The sequence below is a fragment of the Eutrigla gurnardus genome, assembly GCF_963514095.1.
Source record: "Eutrigla gurnardus genome assembly, chromosome: 13".
Lineage (NCBI taxonomy): Eukaryota > Metazoa > Chordata > Actinopteri > Perciformes > Triglidae > Eutrigla > Eutrigla gurnardus.
In genome coordinates, this window is record NC_139936.1 from 14,146,055 (window position 1) to 14,164,336 (window position 18,282).

The window sequence follows — 18,282 nt, forward strand, 5'->3', positions numbered from 1 at the left end:
CGAGCTAACTGAAAACTCCCTGTGTACTGTAATAATAATAATAATAATAATAATAATAATAATGTATACAAATGAGCTTTTTCAATAACATCTCAAGTTATTACCCCTTTCACTTCTGGGAAAGAGTGAATGGTTTAGTTTCTCAAAGCAGCTCAATACAAATAAAAGAAAAGAAGATCGGCCTTTTCCAGGAACTGGCCCTTTTTTTTAATTCTCAAGGTGCTCCGGCACGCAGATGACTTCAGCACGAATCACGACTGCACAAACAGAGGATGTGGGCGTAGGGCATCAGCTGCTGAATGAGGCTGTACATTGTGTCACCCGAACCTACTGAATTGACTTAACTGAATCACTAGCTGGGGGTCATGGGTCTGGGGCCAAACTCCTCCCAGAAGACTGTATCTGGACACTGAAGTCTTCCTGCAGGGCTTATGTGAACTAGAGAAGTTTGCAGCAACTTGCAGGGTACGTCAGAGTTTATAACTGGGATTTAAGATTTGATGGGACTGACTTGGAAGCGTGAGAAAGTTTGTGATGTACACATATGCTCCAGAAACAAAAGTGTATTTTACATAACCTATAAAACAATATTATTTAGGGAGGTATTTTTGTCATATACAGGTGATGATTTCTGGGTTATATGAATGAAAGGCTCTATTTGATCGTGTGACTAGGACAATATGATGGTCAAATGAGTGTGAGCATGAAAGTGCTCAAAGAAGTGCTTCAAAGAGGCCTTTCAGTCCCAGCTGCTCCAGTAGAGCTACAGATCTAACTGCGGTTATACTGGGCAGCTTCCAGGTGTGACCGTGTTACTGTGATCACAGTGTAAGTAACTGAAGGTTGTATTTCATTAAAAAGCTGGTCAAAAAGCATAGCAGCTGAGGCCAAGTTATATTTTGCACCCTTGTTTGTGCCAAGCTCAAAAGGCGCAAATCCTATATTTCCTATATGCAACCAAAAGCATCTTTCCGTTTGCCACACATCTCTCAAATTCCACAACCCCAGTTCACAATGCAGGCTTTCTCTCAGAAATCTGGAGCTGAGATGATGTCATCAGGGTCATTTTCTCAGACTTCCTCCAGCGACACAGAGGACATCATGCAACAGTTTTTCATCACAGGCTGAGTCGTACTTCCAATGACTATTAAACTAAATGTGTTGGACCCCCTCTGATGTTAACAGTGAACTTGTTACGTACTCTGACTTCATCTTCGGCTACTTGCTCACCAAAAACAATGTCACATCAGAGGATGTAATAATCTGTGTGGTAAGCATCTGGCCATTTCCTTTACAGTCTCTAACACATATGAAAGCTCTTGCATAACTATTTTTCCAGTCAAGTAAAAAGGCTTTGAACATTCTTCTCACATTTCACTTTATGTGGTTCTTCATATTCCAAATGGCTTATTATTCCCGTCTCATCCATAACCTTCTGCTCCAGGAATGAGCTGTTAATACAGAAATGAGGGAGGGATGAGAAAAGTCTCAAATTGATTTTTTTAATGTGACATCTTTTGATTGAAGTATTGTTTGTCCACTGGCTCTGGAATTACTCTTAAAAGAGATTTAAATTATTTATTCGAAATAACTTAATACATGTTTCTATCTGGGGCTCTTTTTTTGGGTCCTCTGTCTGATACCCGACTGGATTACTGCCTTATCCTGCAGTCTACCTTTACTACAGCCTTACCTGGGTCAAAACTCGGCAGAGCGCGCACTTGTCCTTATTTGGAAGCGCATCCGGTGCGTCACCGCTGACTGTCGTCGCTGCGCAGACACAAGTTTGACAAGTGCGGCGGCTTCATTTAATCCCCGCACACACATGGAATAAAGACGACGATGGAGTTCTTCTGGGGACGCCTCTTCTTCACGGCAGTAGTCATTAGTAAGTACTCGACTTGTTTCTAGACCTGTAGAAGTGTTTCTCCTCATTACCAGAAGAGGAAACTTTTTTCGCCAGGAAAAGCTTTTTTTTTTTTTTTAATGATCGTTTTCATAAAAGTGTCGTTACAGCCTTTATTGTGATTCAAAATGTTTTATACACTGAAAACGCACATAAAGAGCAGTATAGTTTACACTATTGTAATGCAGTGTTTTGGGCTACTCGATGAATCTGACTTGCAGTGCTTTTGTTTTGAAATAGATTTACCTCTCACCCTGCAAAGTTTCCTCCTCTGCTACAAACAAACAAACAAACAAACAAAAAAAATCATCATACAAGGTCACTTGGATTAAATCCGACTAGACTGGATATTACATCGCGTGGTTTGTTGTGGCAGTCCGATCATGTGTGTTGCTCCATGTCTGCTCTGTAACCTGCAGCCTCCCAGGGGACTGAATTATTCTCCAACATGCACTTTTCTGAAATTAAAGGAAGTGTCCTGGGTTTTGCGGAGGCAAAGTGCTACTTTGTGCTGCAGGTAAACAGGCGTGGCAGGAGGCTGGCCGTGCAAGTGAAGGTCTCTTGAGTCCAGTACCCATCCACATTCCTCAGCCTGCAGAGTGGGGGGGGAGAAAGGCTGATAGCTGAGCTATGCCTGTATGGGCTTGTGGGTATGATTCTGCAGCGAGGCCTTTCCATGTCCTGGGGTGCTGTTTGTGTTCGGAGGTGGATCGTGCCTTTGGAGAAACAGTGTTGCAGGACAGTGTGTATTAATCCCATCTTTAACACGTCACAGCCAGGGTGACCTTCGTGTGTTTTAGGGGGTTGCCTTGTCTTCGTGAGTCAAGCTGATGTGTTTTTTTTATTTGTTCAAACATACATGATTCAGCCACAACAACCAGACTCAAAAGGAGGAAGTCGGCATGGCTGAATTTGTTGCTGGAAGTAACCTCTTATAACTCATAGACAAGCACAGTCATGATAACAGTTTTCTTTAGAACTACCATATCAGTGTCATCACCATCTCTCTCCTCCACCAGCAGACAGACTCCACCTCGCACAGCCCTTCAACATCGGCACTGCAGGGGCCAAGATTTTCAGCGGGCCAGCTGCGGAGGAGTTTGGCTACGCAGTCCAACAAGTGACAAATCATGAAGGCAAATGGTATTGATACAAGTGTTTTTTTTAATGATCTAAGTCCTAGACTGCATTCGTTCTTTCTGTTTCCTTCACAAACTCTGCAGCGTCCAGTTTAATCATTCATTAAGTTTATATTTCTTTTCAATAAAGATGAAGAAGGTAAAAGGGTAAATTGATATCACGTAGAAAGAAGCTTTGCTCAAAACCAAATCAGGCGCAGATACATATTCAGTGGGCCACACCTCCTCAGGACAAGCCTGGACCAGGACGGGCTGAACTCCAGGTTCCACAAGGTGCCTGACTTGCTTCGCAGGGACTGATCTGAGCTCATACTGTGTTTCAAATGGTTGTGTGTGCATGACAAAACTTAATCCCAAAGCTCCTCTACGGAGTTGAAATATCAAGTCAGTGCAAGTTGCTGGTGGCATAGTTCTGATTCTTTGGACTGATTCCCTGACGCCGGGGAGCACATCTCTATATTTTGTAAATGAAGGCCTGTCGCTGTAAAGAGATGCACCTGGTTATCAGCCATTTGTTGCTATTCTGTGTCCTGTAAACAACCACACTGTTGTAACATAGTCTGTGCTCGATGCGCTGCAAGGTTACAGGGTTTGCGTGTTGGTGAATTATCCAAGTGACTACTCGATGGATTGCAATTGTGCAGATATTCATTCCCTGAATTTTCCTCGCCGCCACAAGGTCGATACATTTATGGTTTTGGCTGTAGCCTGTAAATCTTAATCCCCCCCCTAGATTACCAACTAGAAGGCAAACTAGAGGATCACGCGGTGGCAACCCCTACCAGGAGCAGCTGAAGGAACCATGAGAATATGGCACAACCAGTACTCAAATTTATACTTGTTGAATTATATACACACACCATCCCGGGTAAAGTCTTGCATAATGTAGTTCCCTGGTCAGTTTTGTCTGAGCTGCTACAATCTGCATGTGTCACACAAACAGGCCCTGTTTAAAGCCTCTTAACGTTTCACAACACTCCTTGGTAACATTTAGTCAAACAGTAACGAGCTTCTCTGCGATGTCTGGATGTTGAGTCACAGTCTCAAGAGTAAGGTCTGGAGGAGTGTCCCCTCTGTGTTTAAGTGCACGGTATCTGATAGTGGTCTCTGACTGTCTATTCCACTTAATGAGGAGTCAGTTGCACAACCCGTGGCATGCACTCGGAACTACTGAGGAAGAATGATACGTCTCACTTACAGATGTGGAAACAAAGTACAAATTCTTTGTCTCTATACTTCGGTAGAATTTTCCGGCATCTGAATTTACTTGAGTATTTTTTTAATTTTTACTTTTAACACAGGCTCGTTACTTTAGTTTTAATGCATTTGAGGGAAATTATCGAAAATTCAAAAAGAACTGCCAGTAGAAATGTCCTTCATAGGGATTCTTTTTACTTTATACTGTTGGATGAGCGCTTCCTCAGAACAAGAGCCCACAAGCTTATTACAATGTTACAGACTGATGTTGCTTTAGTGTCACAATTGGCAACGCAGTGACTGCAGTAAATTTGTTTTATTTAGGCAAGTAAGTCAACATCTATAGATAGAAAACTTGTGACCATATTTAGCATCAATTAGATTGGATGGCTCAGCAGCTGTATGTAGAGCTGGATGTGCGATGTACAAGAAAACGTTGAGAGATGACTCCTATTGCATGTCTACGAGAGCGGGGGGAGAAATGAATATTGTTTTTTTTTTCCTGCAGGCTCCTGGTTAGTGCCCCATGGAGTGGTTTCAGTCGAAACAGGAAGGGGGATGTTTACAAGTGTCCAGTGTCAGGGTCCAGAAACAGCTGTGACAAGCTCAATCTTCAAGGTACGGTCTGGTGTTTTATTGTTTAACCTTTGACCTGTATGGCAAACATTGGCCATGTACTTAAAATGCCTGAACAGAACTGAAATTATGCTTTTTTTCTGTTTTAATTTATTTAGAAATAGATACATGAATCTAATAGCAGTGTGGAGCAAAGCATGTGATTAATTCCAACTTTGAGCTTATGATATTATAATAAGTATAAATTCCCGATGTTACACTCTGAACTTAAATGTAAGAGCTAACTTGTTATCTTTGCCACTTCATCCACAGATTCTCTCAGTATTCCAGACGTTAAAAACCTCAACAACAACACATGTTTGGGTTTGACTCTCACCCGAATGCCTGCTGTCGATGGTTTGATGGTACGTCTGTCTTTACCTCTGTGTAGAGAGGAAATCTTGCTTTTTCAGAAATGTATTTTTTAACCTAAAATAATACATAGTTCTTATAAATCCTACTTCTTGTTCTTTGTGTTTGGTCATTTATTATGATACCTGCTTTGAGGGAAAGTTCATAATGTTTAATTAGCCTTTGAGTGCTGCCTGTCTGAGATGTTGTAATCACAAGTCGGACACGCTTGGATGAAGCAGCAAAATGACCACGAACCGGTGAAGTCATGACTTTATTTGACATTTACATAGAAGTGTTATTTATAGCTGGAAGGGAGTGTGGCAGTGGCTTAGGTAAATTAATCACTGTAGCAGGAAGTAGTATAACTAAATATAGAAAACTACATTATTTAACACCAAAACACTTGAATGAATGAATGAATTTACAACTAACAGTTAAGACACTACAGGAATAAGGTAAAATATCTTTACTGACAGATATCACCATGATACTTCCTCAGTTGAGTTCTTAAATGAATACAATATTTTATTTTGTAGTACAAAACTTCTGAAATGTTATGTTTACATTTGCAAATGAATTATCTTATCAAATATTTGCAGATGTGCATACATTTCTAGAACAGAGTTCAGAGCCAAGAACCAGGTTCAAAATGTATGTTCCATTTTGTTTATATATCAGAGACAAAGGTTTTTACAGAAATAATTTGGATATCTCTTTGTATCACTCCATAAATCAGAAAATGGTGTCATAAATGAAAAGAAAATACATTTTCACTATGTTAGGAATAAAATGTTCTACAAATCAGGTTATGAATTATATATAAACAAACCCCCCAGTAAGAAGCTTCAGAATATAAATAGGAATGAATGTTTGAAGTGAAGAGATTCATGTACATTCTCATACATACATTTACAAAATATTGATTCTGAGAAAACGACCTTTAAAGATATTTATTGTAGAATTTCATACATTTTCAAAAACATTACTAGTGAATATCACCAAGAAAGTACCCAGTTCTATTAAGACGATTGTTTTATTACAAGTTTTATTAAATGTTATGTTTAAATATACAAATGAGGCATTGTCTAAAGACATCTGGAGAAACAAATAGACAAATTAGAAAAAATAACCGTTTAATAAACAAAAAAAGTGTGTATTTTGCACGTTATGGAAGCAATATATTCTGAACATTGACTTGTGCATAACATTCTTTTTTGCCTGTAGTGTTTCGCGTACAACAATTTAATACACTATTAAACTCATAAATAATAGCGTATTTGGAGCTTTTAAAGGCAGTGACACCCTTGTCATTACGTCTCCTCCCGTCTCATACAGATGTGCGGCCCTCTTTGGGGACAGCAATGTGGCGATCAGGACTTCTACCCAGGAATATGTGCAAGATTGAACCCCCTATTTCAGCCTCAGCCTGCCTTCTCTCCTGCCCTCCAGTGTAAGATCTTTCAACTTGCTTGATATGATTGTGGATATTTTGAGCTGTATAGTTCCATATCTTTAGAGACAGCCTTCTGTTCATATCTAAATGAATCAATAACAGTGAATCATGGATTTTAGAGTCGGCTCACAAACGGCAAACTTTTTAGCTCAAAACGTGACCAAGTTTGACTTTTCCTTTCCTATGTTAGTTACTATTTGACTGCTGGGTTCGACTTATGTTTACAACATGGCTCATCAGTGCTCTGTATTTCTGTGTTTACATGGAAGGTAGAAAACGATCTGGTCCAGCATCAGTTGCATTCATCACTGCTGCTTGGATGTATCATTGAATGTCTCCTCTCCTGGCATTTCTAGCATGTGGAGGCCCTATGGACATTGTGATTGTTTTGGACGGCTCCAACAGCATTTATCCCTGGGAGCCAATGAACCAGTTCCTCCTGAAATTAATACCCGCGCTCGACATCGGGCCTAAAAACACACAGGTGGACATTGCGTTTCATCAACAGGAAATTTAAGCAGATGATCAAGCAGGGCATAAACTTCTGCTTCATCACACCTTTTTTTTCTTGTTTTTTGTTTTAATAATGCCAGGTCAGCGTCATTCAGTATGGTGTTGATTCCAAATTTGAACTCAGACTGAACCAGTATAAAACCAAAGATGAGGTGATCGCTGCAGTGTCCAGAATCACACAAATGTACGGTCACCTTACCAATACCTTCCATGCCATCCAATTTGCCAGGTTGGTGCTGCTGTTTATTTATTTACTTATGCGTTTGATTGCTTGAATACTTTTAAACATATACACACAAACAGTAACGTAATGGTCTGCGCTGTGCTCTCTCCAGTCAGTGGGGTTTCCATGAAACCTACGGCGGTCGGCCCGGCGCCGCCAAGGTGATGGTGGTCGTCACTGACGGGGAGTCTCACGACGTTGCTTTGAGGGATTCAGTTATTTCCAGCTGTGAGAAACAAGGCATCGTGCGCTTTGGTATCGCTGTAAGTGATGATATTTACTACCGGTTACTGCCAGATGTGTGGCTGTGAATGACGCCCGTGTGCTGATTGCAAAGCATTAGATGACAATTAAATCAATTTGATCATCAATTAAAATTGATCAATTAAAATTGATGCTCAAGGTTACAGAAAAGACTATTTTTTAGGCTATTTTTTTAAATGACTGCATGGTACTAATGGTTTGGATTATGGGGAAATCACATTAATGTTAAAAAAAACCATATATATATATATAAGAGTCACATTAAGCCTATAATATTAAAATATATAATATTATTTTATTTATTATAATTAATTAAAATCAAGAAAAATCTCCTTAGATTGTGTTATTAGATAAGATTAATAAGATTACATACCCTGCAACCAGTATTTTTGCAGTTAATCTACATATTTTTACAGTGATGTTAAATTCCGATGCCAAAAGCACCATATTTTCTGACTGGTTCCATGCTTTGACGTGACAGAGATCTTACCTTCTGTTTCCTCTCTCTGCCCCTAGGTCTTGGGTTATTACTCCAGAAACAACATCAACACAGACAACCTGATAAAAGAAATCAAATCCATCGCCAGCGTGCCCACGGAGAAGTACTTCTTCAACGTGTCGGAGGAGGCGGCCCTCTCCACCATCGCCGGAACGCTGGGGAGTCGCATCTTCAACATAGAAGGTGCTTATTATAAATGTTCTCTCCCAGTTGTAATTTACTTGACGCCGCACGCTCACGCATGCACTCTTTGCAATGTAAGTCATCCGAGCTTGTTCGAACGTGTTTGTCGTAGCGGAAGATCCCAAGAGAGATCAAAGTCATTTTAGATTCGACTTTGTCTGACTTGAACTGCTCTGCTGTTTTTGATTGGGGGTGTTGACACAATGCTCTGCTCCCACAAGGCACTGGGAAAGGGGGCGACAACTTCAAAATGGAGATGTCCCAGGTTGGATTCAGCGCTCACTACTCCAGCCAACAGGTACGGAGTGCAGTCAGTTCACATGATTGTTTGTTCGGTGTTTTTTCACACTCACACTGCAGCGGTTGTCTGTTGCTCGTGTGAAACATGATGAAGGGACAGTGGTTTGGATAATAGCAGCTAGAAAGTTATTTCAGCTGCAATATTCTTCTCCTAAAAGAGTAAAATTGGCACAATTCCACAAGGCGCATGCTTAATAATATTATACAACACCTGCTTTGTGTGCAGCAGTGTGTTGATGGATGAAAACAATCAGTTATCGCCCTATTGTCAGTGATTATGACGCTACAGGATCACTACCACTGGCCAACAGTTTGTACAAACAAAATAAAATATGCGATGGAAATGAAAAAGAGTAACGTACCCGTGGTTTGAAGTTGCAATAAAGCTGGTTGTACGATGTGAACCAACAGGCCTCCTGCTGATGCAGCGTTCTCACTAAAAGCAAAGAGGAAACTTTTTTTTTTTTTTTACAGCAGTCTGTCCCACAAACGTATTATGTTCTGATCTCACACTGTATGCCATTTGTGGTTTTCATTATTTGCTTTATTATTTCACTTGGGAACTCAGTAGGGTTACTCCATTCGATAGGTTTGAAAACCTTTCATACTGGAGAAAAATGGTTGGGTTCAAGCTGCTCCGTCTGTAACCACGAGCAGTAATACAGACGCTGGGGTCTACAGTAGTATTTGTGTTATCTGTTGACTGGGCTTTGACCTGTGCTGTTTAAGGATGTGATGATGCTGGGAGCAGTGGGAGCCTACGCCTGGAGCGGGACCGTTGTGCATCAAACAGGGTCAAAAGTAGACATCTTCCCCTTCTCAGCCTTTGAGGGAACACTTCAAGACAGAAACCACAGCTCATTGCTGGGTAGGCATTTGCAGCTGTCCTCTGCATCGATGTGAAAGTTTGATCCTCTGACTTTTTGCATGAAACAGTATAGGAGTGTATGAATGTGTGTGTGAATGGGTGAATGTAGACATGCAGTGACAAAACAATGTAGAAATGCAAATGCATTTGTCACAGACCGTGTTTCTATAGAAATTTCCAAATAAACAAAAACTCTGTAGTTTGCAAAATGTTGATGTATTTAAGTGGAACTGATTTGTGAAATCACCGGTAGACAAGCAAACCACTGTTTCTATCTTAATAACAATTCTGAGAAGTGAACAGCAGGAAGCCAACAGGAAGCTGTTTGCATCATATATACTGACTACTTTACATGAACATTCAGTGGATGCTAACTGAAATTTAGAAATGATACGACCTCATCACCTATACTTTACCAACACCATATAGTATGGTCCTTTTCTGCCCAGATATATTTCATTATTTAAGCACAAGTGGATTTTTGAAGTTATTATATATATATATATATATATTGGGATTTATTTGTTGCATCTTCAAACCTTTAAATCAACTTAAAATATCTGTGGAAGCAGTAAATGTTTTGTGTGCATGTGTGTTGTGTGTGTGTGGCAATATTAAGTTTTAGTGAACGATACTTAAACTTGAATTGGCTTTTAGAGAATCCATGAATTTAATTTTACTGCAAATATTTTAAGAGAAACTACAGTATGTATACCACTCATGCAATTAGTTCTTCTCATGTTTATTACTGCAATGACACTGTGTTACAATGGCTTATTCCGCTTACTCCAGGTTATTCCGTCACCATGCTGAGCGATGGGTCTACGGAGTACTTTGTGGCGGGCGCACCTCGCTCCAACCACTCTGGACAAGTGATCGTCTACACCGTCAATGCCCAGAAGCAATCTGCAATCATAGACTCGGAGAGAGGGAAACAGGTACTGATGCGCTGGAACCAACCGACTGTATGACACATGTAGAAACACATTTGAATTCATCGCTGGTAATCCTTGTCCTAGATTGGCTCCTACTTTGGAAGTGTCCTGTGCCCCCTGGACGTGGACCGAGACGGGGTGACGGACCTCCTGCTGGTCGGTGCGCCCATGTTCATGAGTGACCTGAAGAGTGAGGAAGGCAGGGTTTACCTCTTCTCCGTCACCAAGGTAAAAAAAACAAACAAGCAACGTGTCACTTGGTGGGTTTGCTTTAAGGAAAGTCAAAGTAATATCCTCTGATCGTCAGGGTATACTGAACGAGCAGGGATTCCTCAGCGGTCCGCCCCCCACAGAGAACGCACGTTTCGGGATGGCCATCTCTGCCGTTCCTGACCTGGACCAGGACGGTTACAATGATGTCGTTGTCGGAGCTCCACTAGAAGACGGGGGAAAAGGTGTCATCTACATCTACAACGGGGAGAAGAAGGCATTAAACAAACAGTTCTCCCAGGTACAGGGAGAAATTCATATCTGCTGACGGAGAATGCTGGTTGTTTATATGTAATTTACTTGGTTACACTCTGTTTTAGAGAATCCTTGGCTCCAAACTGGACCCTCAGTTGCAGTATTTTGGAAGGTCCCTCGATAGCGACAGAGATCTGAACGATGATTCGCTCCCTGACATCTCCATCGGTGCATATGGCAAAGTGGTGCAGCTCTGGTAAGTTAGGCAACTGGTTATAAACCGTGAATGATTAACAGTTGAGTGAATAATTGAAGGCTTTACCACATTCTATTGCTTTTATGAAGTTCACTAAATGAGCCCATAATTTGTAGAAATGGCAACGCTGGTAATATTTTATAACTGCTCTTTGCTTGCAGGTCCAGAGGTGTGGCGGCCGTCTCAGCTAAAGCTTCTTTCAACCCCAATAAAATCAACATGTTCAGCAAATCCTGCGACATTAACGGACGCAAGCTTTCGTGTTTCCAGACCAACCTCTGTTTAAGTGCTGCTTTCAGGCCCAAGAACCCCGTTGGACCCATTGGTAAATCAGATTATCTCTTGGGCTTTAAGAATGAGTAGATTCCTGTTGTTTAAAGGCGTTTAATTTGAGAGCACTTGTAAGAGAAGATAAAGTGGAGTAATGTAGCAATGAAGTCGCTCTCCCTCCGTGTGTGTTGTAACCCAATCTTCTCTATTCTCTTCTTCTTTCAGACATTTCCTACACTTTGACCCTGGACGCCGACTTGCAGGCTTCACGAGTGCTGTCAAGAGGACTGTTCGCTCAAAACAACGAGCGCTTCTTCACAGAAACGGCGAAAATATCATCCAAGCCTGTCTGTCGAAACTACCAGGTTTATGTTCAGGTAATGGAAGCATCACATTCGTTTATGCGAGCGCCTCGATGAGAAGAGGTCTGTCCTTTGTTTTAAAAAAAAATAATCTCCTGGTTTGTCTGCATATGGTGTCTTCAACAGGAGGCGCCAGACTTCGTCAATTCCATCAGCATGAAAGTGGAAATCGAGCAGCAGAATGCCGACGTGAACCCTGTCCTCGATGTGGCGTCACCGAGTGCCTGGGAGTTCTTTGTGAGTGACTGATGCAGTACATGACACCCCTGAATCAGTGCCTTTGGTCTCTGAACGTTTTACAGGAAACAAATCAAGTGACAAAGACTTTAAAGGTGGTTGTTGTGTTGCGGAGATGTTCCAAATGACACGGTGTGTGATGATCGCTGGCTTAAGTGACTCGCAAAGTCACGCACAGCTCTCAGATTTACGCGCTACGTGTTTCCTCAACAACCGCATTAAATCCGTAGAGACTCGAGGAGGATGGGTTGAAATGTCAGCCTTTGAAGAACGAAGCCTCTGTTGTTCTTTCAGATCCCCTTCACGAAAGACTGTGGCTCCGACGAAGTGTGCGTCAGTGATCTGGTGTTGAGCGCGAAGGCAGACAGGAAGGCATCCAGGTGAGAAGCACGGATCCGTCTTTTTGCATCGAGCGAGACGCAACACGTCATGCTGAGTTTGTTGTTGTTCGCCTAGAGTTGGAAGTGGAGTGTAGAAATATGGCTGTGTGTGACAGAACAAGCCCGGGTAAGGCTTCCTTTGCTGTGAGTCATCTGTGAAATGAGGATAAGCAGTTATCCTCGATCTACGCTTGGTAATGTTGAGAAACTAGTACGGCAGATTTAAAAAGATTATCCAAGAAATAAACCCATCCCAGTGTTGCCAACTGTTTTCCAATGTAAGTATTGAGCAGCACTATCAGCCCTTCAGGCCTCCCTCCAGATCCTCTTCCCTCAAAGCCAGCAGCTTTGGAAGACTGGCCACGCCCAGCTACTGATCAGTTATTACAGCATCATCCCGAAAGCCCTGTATTTTTAGTCTATTAAATGCTCTGCTCTGGTAACTCTTAACAACCATTACAACATTTTCTATTTTCTCTGTTTCATGAGTCTTAATTGCCAATAGAGCTGCACAAATTATGAGTTTTCCAGTTTACACAGCAGCTTCATAGCCCGTTAAAATGTCTGGGTCAGACTTGTCAGCTTGGAAAACTCGTACAAAGTTCGGGTTATGTGTGCCCGATGAATTCACTCGGATGGAAGGATATGAATGTGGATTTTTTAAACAAATACCTTAAGATTGATAGATGCATTTGACCCAGCTGCTATCGATTTCCATTGTTGTGCTTCTCAATGTCAGTGAAAACCACGCAGCCCTGTTTTGTGAGGTAGGTATGTCTCCACGGTGTTTGTATAGTTCTTAATGAAAAAAACAGACAGACAATCTTTTAAAGGATATGAATAACTCGCCCACAGCTCACAGTCGCTCCCATCTTTTAGTGAATCAGGAGAAAGATCACTTCCACCGTCCGTTCTTATTCCGAACCCCCTGTGAATATGCTCCTTAAATCTGAGATGTTGTTGTTTTGCAGCTCGGCTCCCGTCACGATCAGCGCTAATAACCGAGAGCTGTCGTTTGAAGTCGTCGTGAAGAACAAAAAGGAGAACGCTTACAACACTCAGGTGTTGGCGACGTATTCCGGCAACCTCTACTACTCCTCCGTCTTCCCTGTCGTGAGTGAAAAAGGGCTTAACTGAAAGAGCACACACTCTTGTTTGACTTTCGAGGCATTTTCAACATAATCGTCACAAAATAAATAAATGTAGCAAAAGCATTAAATCCCATTAATTGACACATGTATTCGAAAGCTGACTGCAAGCAAACAGTTATTTTCTGTTCTCCTCTTTCTCTGCTGCTGAATTTATTTCAATAACATTAAAAGATTTCCAGCCTTGTGTATTGTGAGTTAGATCGAGTTAGTCGTAAAGCCACACAGATACTATGTGCTATTCTGATCTGTGAATTTACAGACGGACGGAGTCAAATGCACCTCAACGCAAACGCAAACTGTTTCCTGCCAAGTGGGATACCCGGCATTAAAAAAAAACCAAGAGGTAAAGTGCAACAATGAAAATCCATTTCTTTGCTCTTGCGAATGATTTTTTTTAACAGTTTTTGGCTCAAAAAACATATTTCATTATTATGTAATTACAGGTGAAATTTCAGATGAACTTTGATTACAATCTGGACGAGTTGCAAAACCGAGCTGAGGTGAAATTTGAGGCCAAGAGGTACGCTGAAATAGTTAGAAATCCAAGGAAAGTCTGCAACTCTCAAAATGGTCGAGGTGTAATAATGTCCCGTGCCTTTGTTTCCTCACAGCGACAGTAAAGAGGAACGGCCCGCGGACAACAAGGTGGACATATCCATTCCTGTGCTGTATGATGCAGGGATTGTTTTATCCAGGTGATTCCACTTTTTATCACATGACCATTATTTCTCTTTCTGATTTTAATCACGCTGTAAATTGTCAGTTGACGATGGGAAAAATGCTTTAAAGTCTTCATTTCCATTCTCTCTTTGTGCTAGGCAAACAAATATCAATTTCTACGTGGCAGATGCGGCCGCTCCCGTGGTAACGGCGGTGAAAAGCCTAGATGACATCGGCCCGGAGTTTAACTTTACAGTGAAGGTGCAATTGAATTAATCTTTCTCTGAAATGTCATGAACTGATTCCTTGTTATATTTGTTATATATATAAATATATATTTTGGTATTTAAAGGTTTCAACAAGTAACTTCCCTGTCAGCCTCCTGTATCTGACCATTGCTCTGCCAGTGACCACTAAAGGTGGAAATCCTCTCCTCTATCTAACCAGTGTGGACACACAAATGGTGAGCAACTTTTTAAACATTTTAAAAACTTAATGTATGTCTTAGTTGACGCTCAATCTGTGATGTATCGTGTGGGTAATTAAAAGACTTGAAAACAATCATATACATGTATACACAGACAGGAACGCGTAGTTATCTGATGTCACAAATAAAAGTCTTTAGTAAAGTTCCTATGACTTCTACTGAATCATTTGGAGAATTATTGATAGAATAAATGACCCGAGGCGTCTCCACCTGCAGGAAGGTGCTGTCAGCTGTGACTCCGGCGGCCTGGTGGATCCCCTGAAGATCGGGGGGAAGAGCCACACAGTGTCCTTCTCTGAGGAGGGTCTCAGAGGCACGGAGACACTGGTCAGTCACTCATTTTGTTGCATATGTATCTATCGTTATGGATGTCATCGTCTCATCTTGTATTTGTATTTGAACACTGTGCACATAAGGAAGTATTGATTGTATCGTATTCTCATATATCTGTGATGCACAATTCATGTAGCTTTATATATATACATTATATACATTGCTCTTCTCTTTTTTTACAACCCAGATGCAGAATACATTTAAGTCATTTGTGGAAATTGTGCTTGCAATGAAATGTAATATCGTGCACTGATTTCTTTTTGTTAATTCATTTTTTGAACTGGCAGGACTGCAAGACTGCGAAATGCGAGTCTATCAAATGCATCCTCAAGGACATGGAAGTTAAAAGTGACTATTTTGTGAAAGTCAAAACAAGGATCTGGAGTGGCACGTTTATTACGGTAAATAATGTACAATAAATAACTTTATACTACATTTTGTCTGCTTTTGATAACATTCTTTTTTCTTATGATACTAATTGAAGAATTCATGCTGACACATTCGGTGCTCTCACTTGCATGAATTTGTCGTGACAGGCCACCTATCAGACCGTCGAGCTGACCTCCAGTCTTGATGTTGAGACCTCGAACCCTGAGCTGCTCGTTATCGGCCTTAAACAACTACCAGTAAGAGTTTCATATATATGTATATCTAGATAGATATTTGTATTTTCACTCCCTGTTTATTTTGTGTTAACCATGCCATAGCTGGGTGACCATGTAATGACCTCTCCTGTCCAGGTGGGGGTGACAATCAGTAAACCTGGAGAGAAAAGTGAAGTTCCAGTGGGAGTGATAGCTGGCAGCGTCATTGCCGGACTAGCGCTGTTGGCTCTGGCTGTCGGACTGCTGTGGAAGGTAACTGTTTTAATTTAATGAGGAACGTCGGTGTATTATTTTATATCGCTTAAACGTGATGATATTTCACCTTTGCCAAGCTGAGAAGGGAGAATAAAACCTGCAAATGTGCAGCTTTTCGTTTATAGATTCAAATATATATGAATATAAACATGTTCTTATCCCAACTTGTCACATACTGATGCTTGGTCAGGACCCGTGGCATCATTTTCTAAAGCGCTGGATGGTCCAGCGCAGTAAACATGTGGTGAACATTGTCATTTCAAGCAAAAAAACGTTTTAACGACACACTGTTTTAGGCAACAAAAAAACACTTTAGGAAAAATGTCATGGTTGGGCTTTAAATAACACCAGTCTGTTAGTTTTTTTATTGTTTTTTTTTATGGGGGGGGGGGGGGGGGGTGTATATACTGGAACTGTGTCTCAATTGAACCTTTTTCCTTTTCAGTTTGGGTTTTTCAAAAGAAAGTACAAGCAGCTTCAGATGGAGGCCGACGACGATGGGCAGAGCCACCCACATGTGGACGAGGTGCTGTGATCCGAGGAGGGAAGCTGCAGCCTCCTCTCTTCGCCGGGTGGTTTCCAACGTGGATACTGGTATCTGTCACTGGTTCTTGTCGTGCAAACGGACCACAGCTCAATCACTGGAAATTGGGCTTGTGAACGAAACAGAAGCTGTTCAGTTTGTGGATGACTGGTTTTCAGTCTTTATTCTGGAGCTTTGAGGCCTGGACATGAATAGTTGCTGCTATGACAGAATGACTGCTTGTTTGGAGGCCTGGATAAAATTGATTTTGAGTTTTACACTGTAAAGTCTTCTAACATATCCTATGTCTTTTGTTTTGACAGCTTCTGGCCCGTGTGATCGATAAATAATAGTTTCAGTAACTAAAATCTCCTCCCGATAAAGCTCATCTGTTAAAACCTTTTTTTCAGTCTGTAGCATGAACAGCTTTGAGCTCCACTGTCACGTCTGGCACTCACAGAAACGATAACTATCCTGGAAAGAGTGAAATCTGTCTTTATGCTGTTTCATTATGTTTGTACTGTACATACTGTAAGATAAAATTATGATCTTTTGGGTTTTTTCTATGAAAAGCTCAGAGGCAATATGGGTCTGGAGTAGCAACGTGTTGTTGTTATTGTTATTGATGATATATTGTTTGTTTTAGTTTTTTTACCACAAGCAGCTAACAACCTTTCAGGTGTGAACATATTTTAGTAGCATATTGTGTTTTCATAAGCTGCCGATTATCAGAGTTAGTCAGAGTTATCGATTCATGGATTTGACTTTGATTCGCTGGTGATATTTTAAATTAGATGTCCAAAGACAAAGATAAGTGGTTGGAACCAGCAAAGATTAAACCATTAAATGTTTTTTCAAAGGTGTAGCAGATACATTTTTTCTGGTAATCACCCGATTGACTTGAGGAATTATTTCAGCTCTAATATCTATCTGATTATTTGTTGGTGCATGGCCCTACGGTTCATTTACTCCTTAAATACTCCCAAATCTGTGGCTTTGTTTCTTTTTTACAGTCGGGAGATTTGATCAGACCAGGACCTTAATGTGTACTGACACGGCTTTGCCACAAGGTGGCAGCATGATACAGATGAAATGTTAGCCTTCAGTATTTTCTTACTGCTCTGCTCTGCTGATGACTTGAGATACCCCTATCAATTAATGACTTTTATAATCCAGTTTGGATGTCTGTGTGTGTGTCCCCCCCCTTGCTGGACCACCTTTAGAGAACCTGACCCTGTGAGAGGTCCGATTTGGACCACCTCCCTCCCTCCAAGCATAAGTGCAATTTAAGTTTCCCCCTCAAACTCAATTAATTTCCTCTCACATTTTTGACTGTTGCATTCTCCCACAGTCGGGTTAGTGCATCCCTCGACGGTGTTGGAATGTGTTTCTGAATGATTTCCTTTGGAGCGAGCCAACTCCAGCACCCAGCAGAGTCTTTAGCATTCATTCTTGTGGCTCTGGCCAGGTGGAATATGGTATTTGTCTCTATTAAGTATGGGTGGGGGAGCCTGGGCTTATAATGTTGGAGGGGGATTTAAAGAATCGGAGAGATGATTGAACTGCCCTGTTTCACAATTACCCGTGCACTCCGGTCTTGTGAAATGGCCTGTGGATTGTATCTATACGTGCACGGGGAACTATGTGGAAATAGTTGATAAAATGTGATGCAGTGGAACTCTCTGAACACCTTTATTATCCCCTCCAGGGTTTCCGTCATATGATTGGCAGTTCTAGCCAAACAACTGACCCATGCCACAGCGGGATGATTGTTCCCAAACTGCTGCACTGTTGTTGAAATCAAAAATGATATCATAGTGAATTATTTGTTGGACTTTTTTGCACTTTA

The 18,282-nt window shown here is 41.2% G+C and overlaps 1 protein-coding gene across 1 annotated transcript; it reads left to right on the forward strand.

The window, feature by feature from the left end:
- The first annotated feature begins 1,763 nt into the window (after positions 1–1,763).
- On the forward strand, positions 1,764–17,425 carry itga2.2 (integrin, alpha 2 (CD49B, alpha 2 subunit of VLA-2 receptor), tandem duplicate 2). Its single transcript, XM_084025622.1, has 30 exons — positions 1,764–1,888; positions 2,926–3,049; positions 4,751–4,860; positions 5,131–5,222; positions 6,547–6,661; positions 7,021–7,148; positions 7,258–7,406; positions 7,513–7,663; positions 8,181–8,346; positions 8,568–8,644; positions 9,376–9,514; positions 10,307–10,452; positions 10,534–10,677; positions 10,757–10,960; positions 11,040–11,170; positions 11,332–11,495; positions 11,666–11,817; positions 11,929–12,039; positions 12,334–12,419; positions 13,391–13,532; positions 13,830–13,913; positions 14,014–14,090; positions 14,182–14,265; positions 14,389–14,491; positions 14,583–14,693; positions 14,934–15,044; positions 15,338–15,451; positions 15,587–15,676; positions 15,791–15,907; positions 16,356–17,425. The coding sequence occupies exons 1-30, from the start codon at positions 1,843–1,845 to the stop codon at positions 16,443–16,445; spliced, it is 3,558 nt and encodes a 1,185-aa protein (XP_083881748.1). The 5' UTR covers positions 1,764–1,842; the 3' UTR covers positions 16,446–17,425.
- The last annotated feature ends 857 nt before the right edge of the window (positions 17,426–18,282 follow it).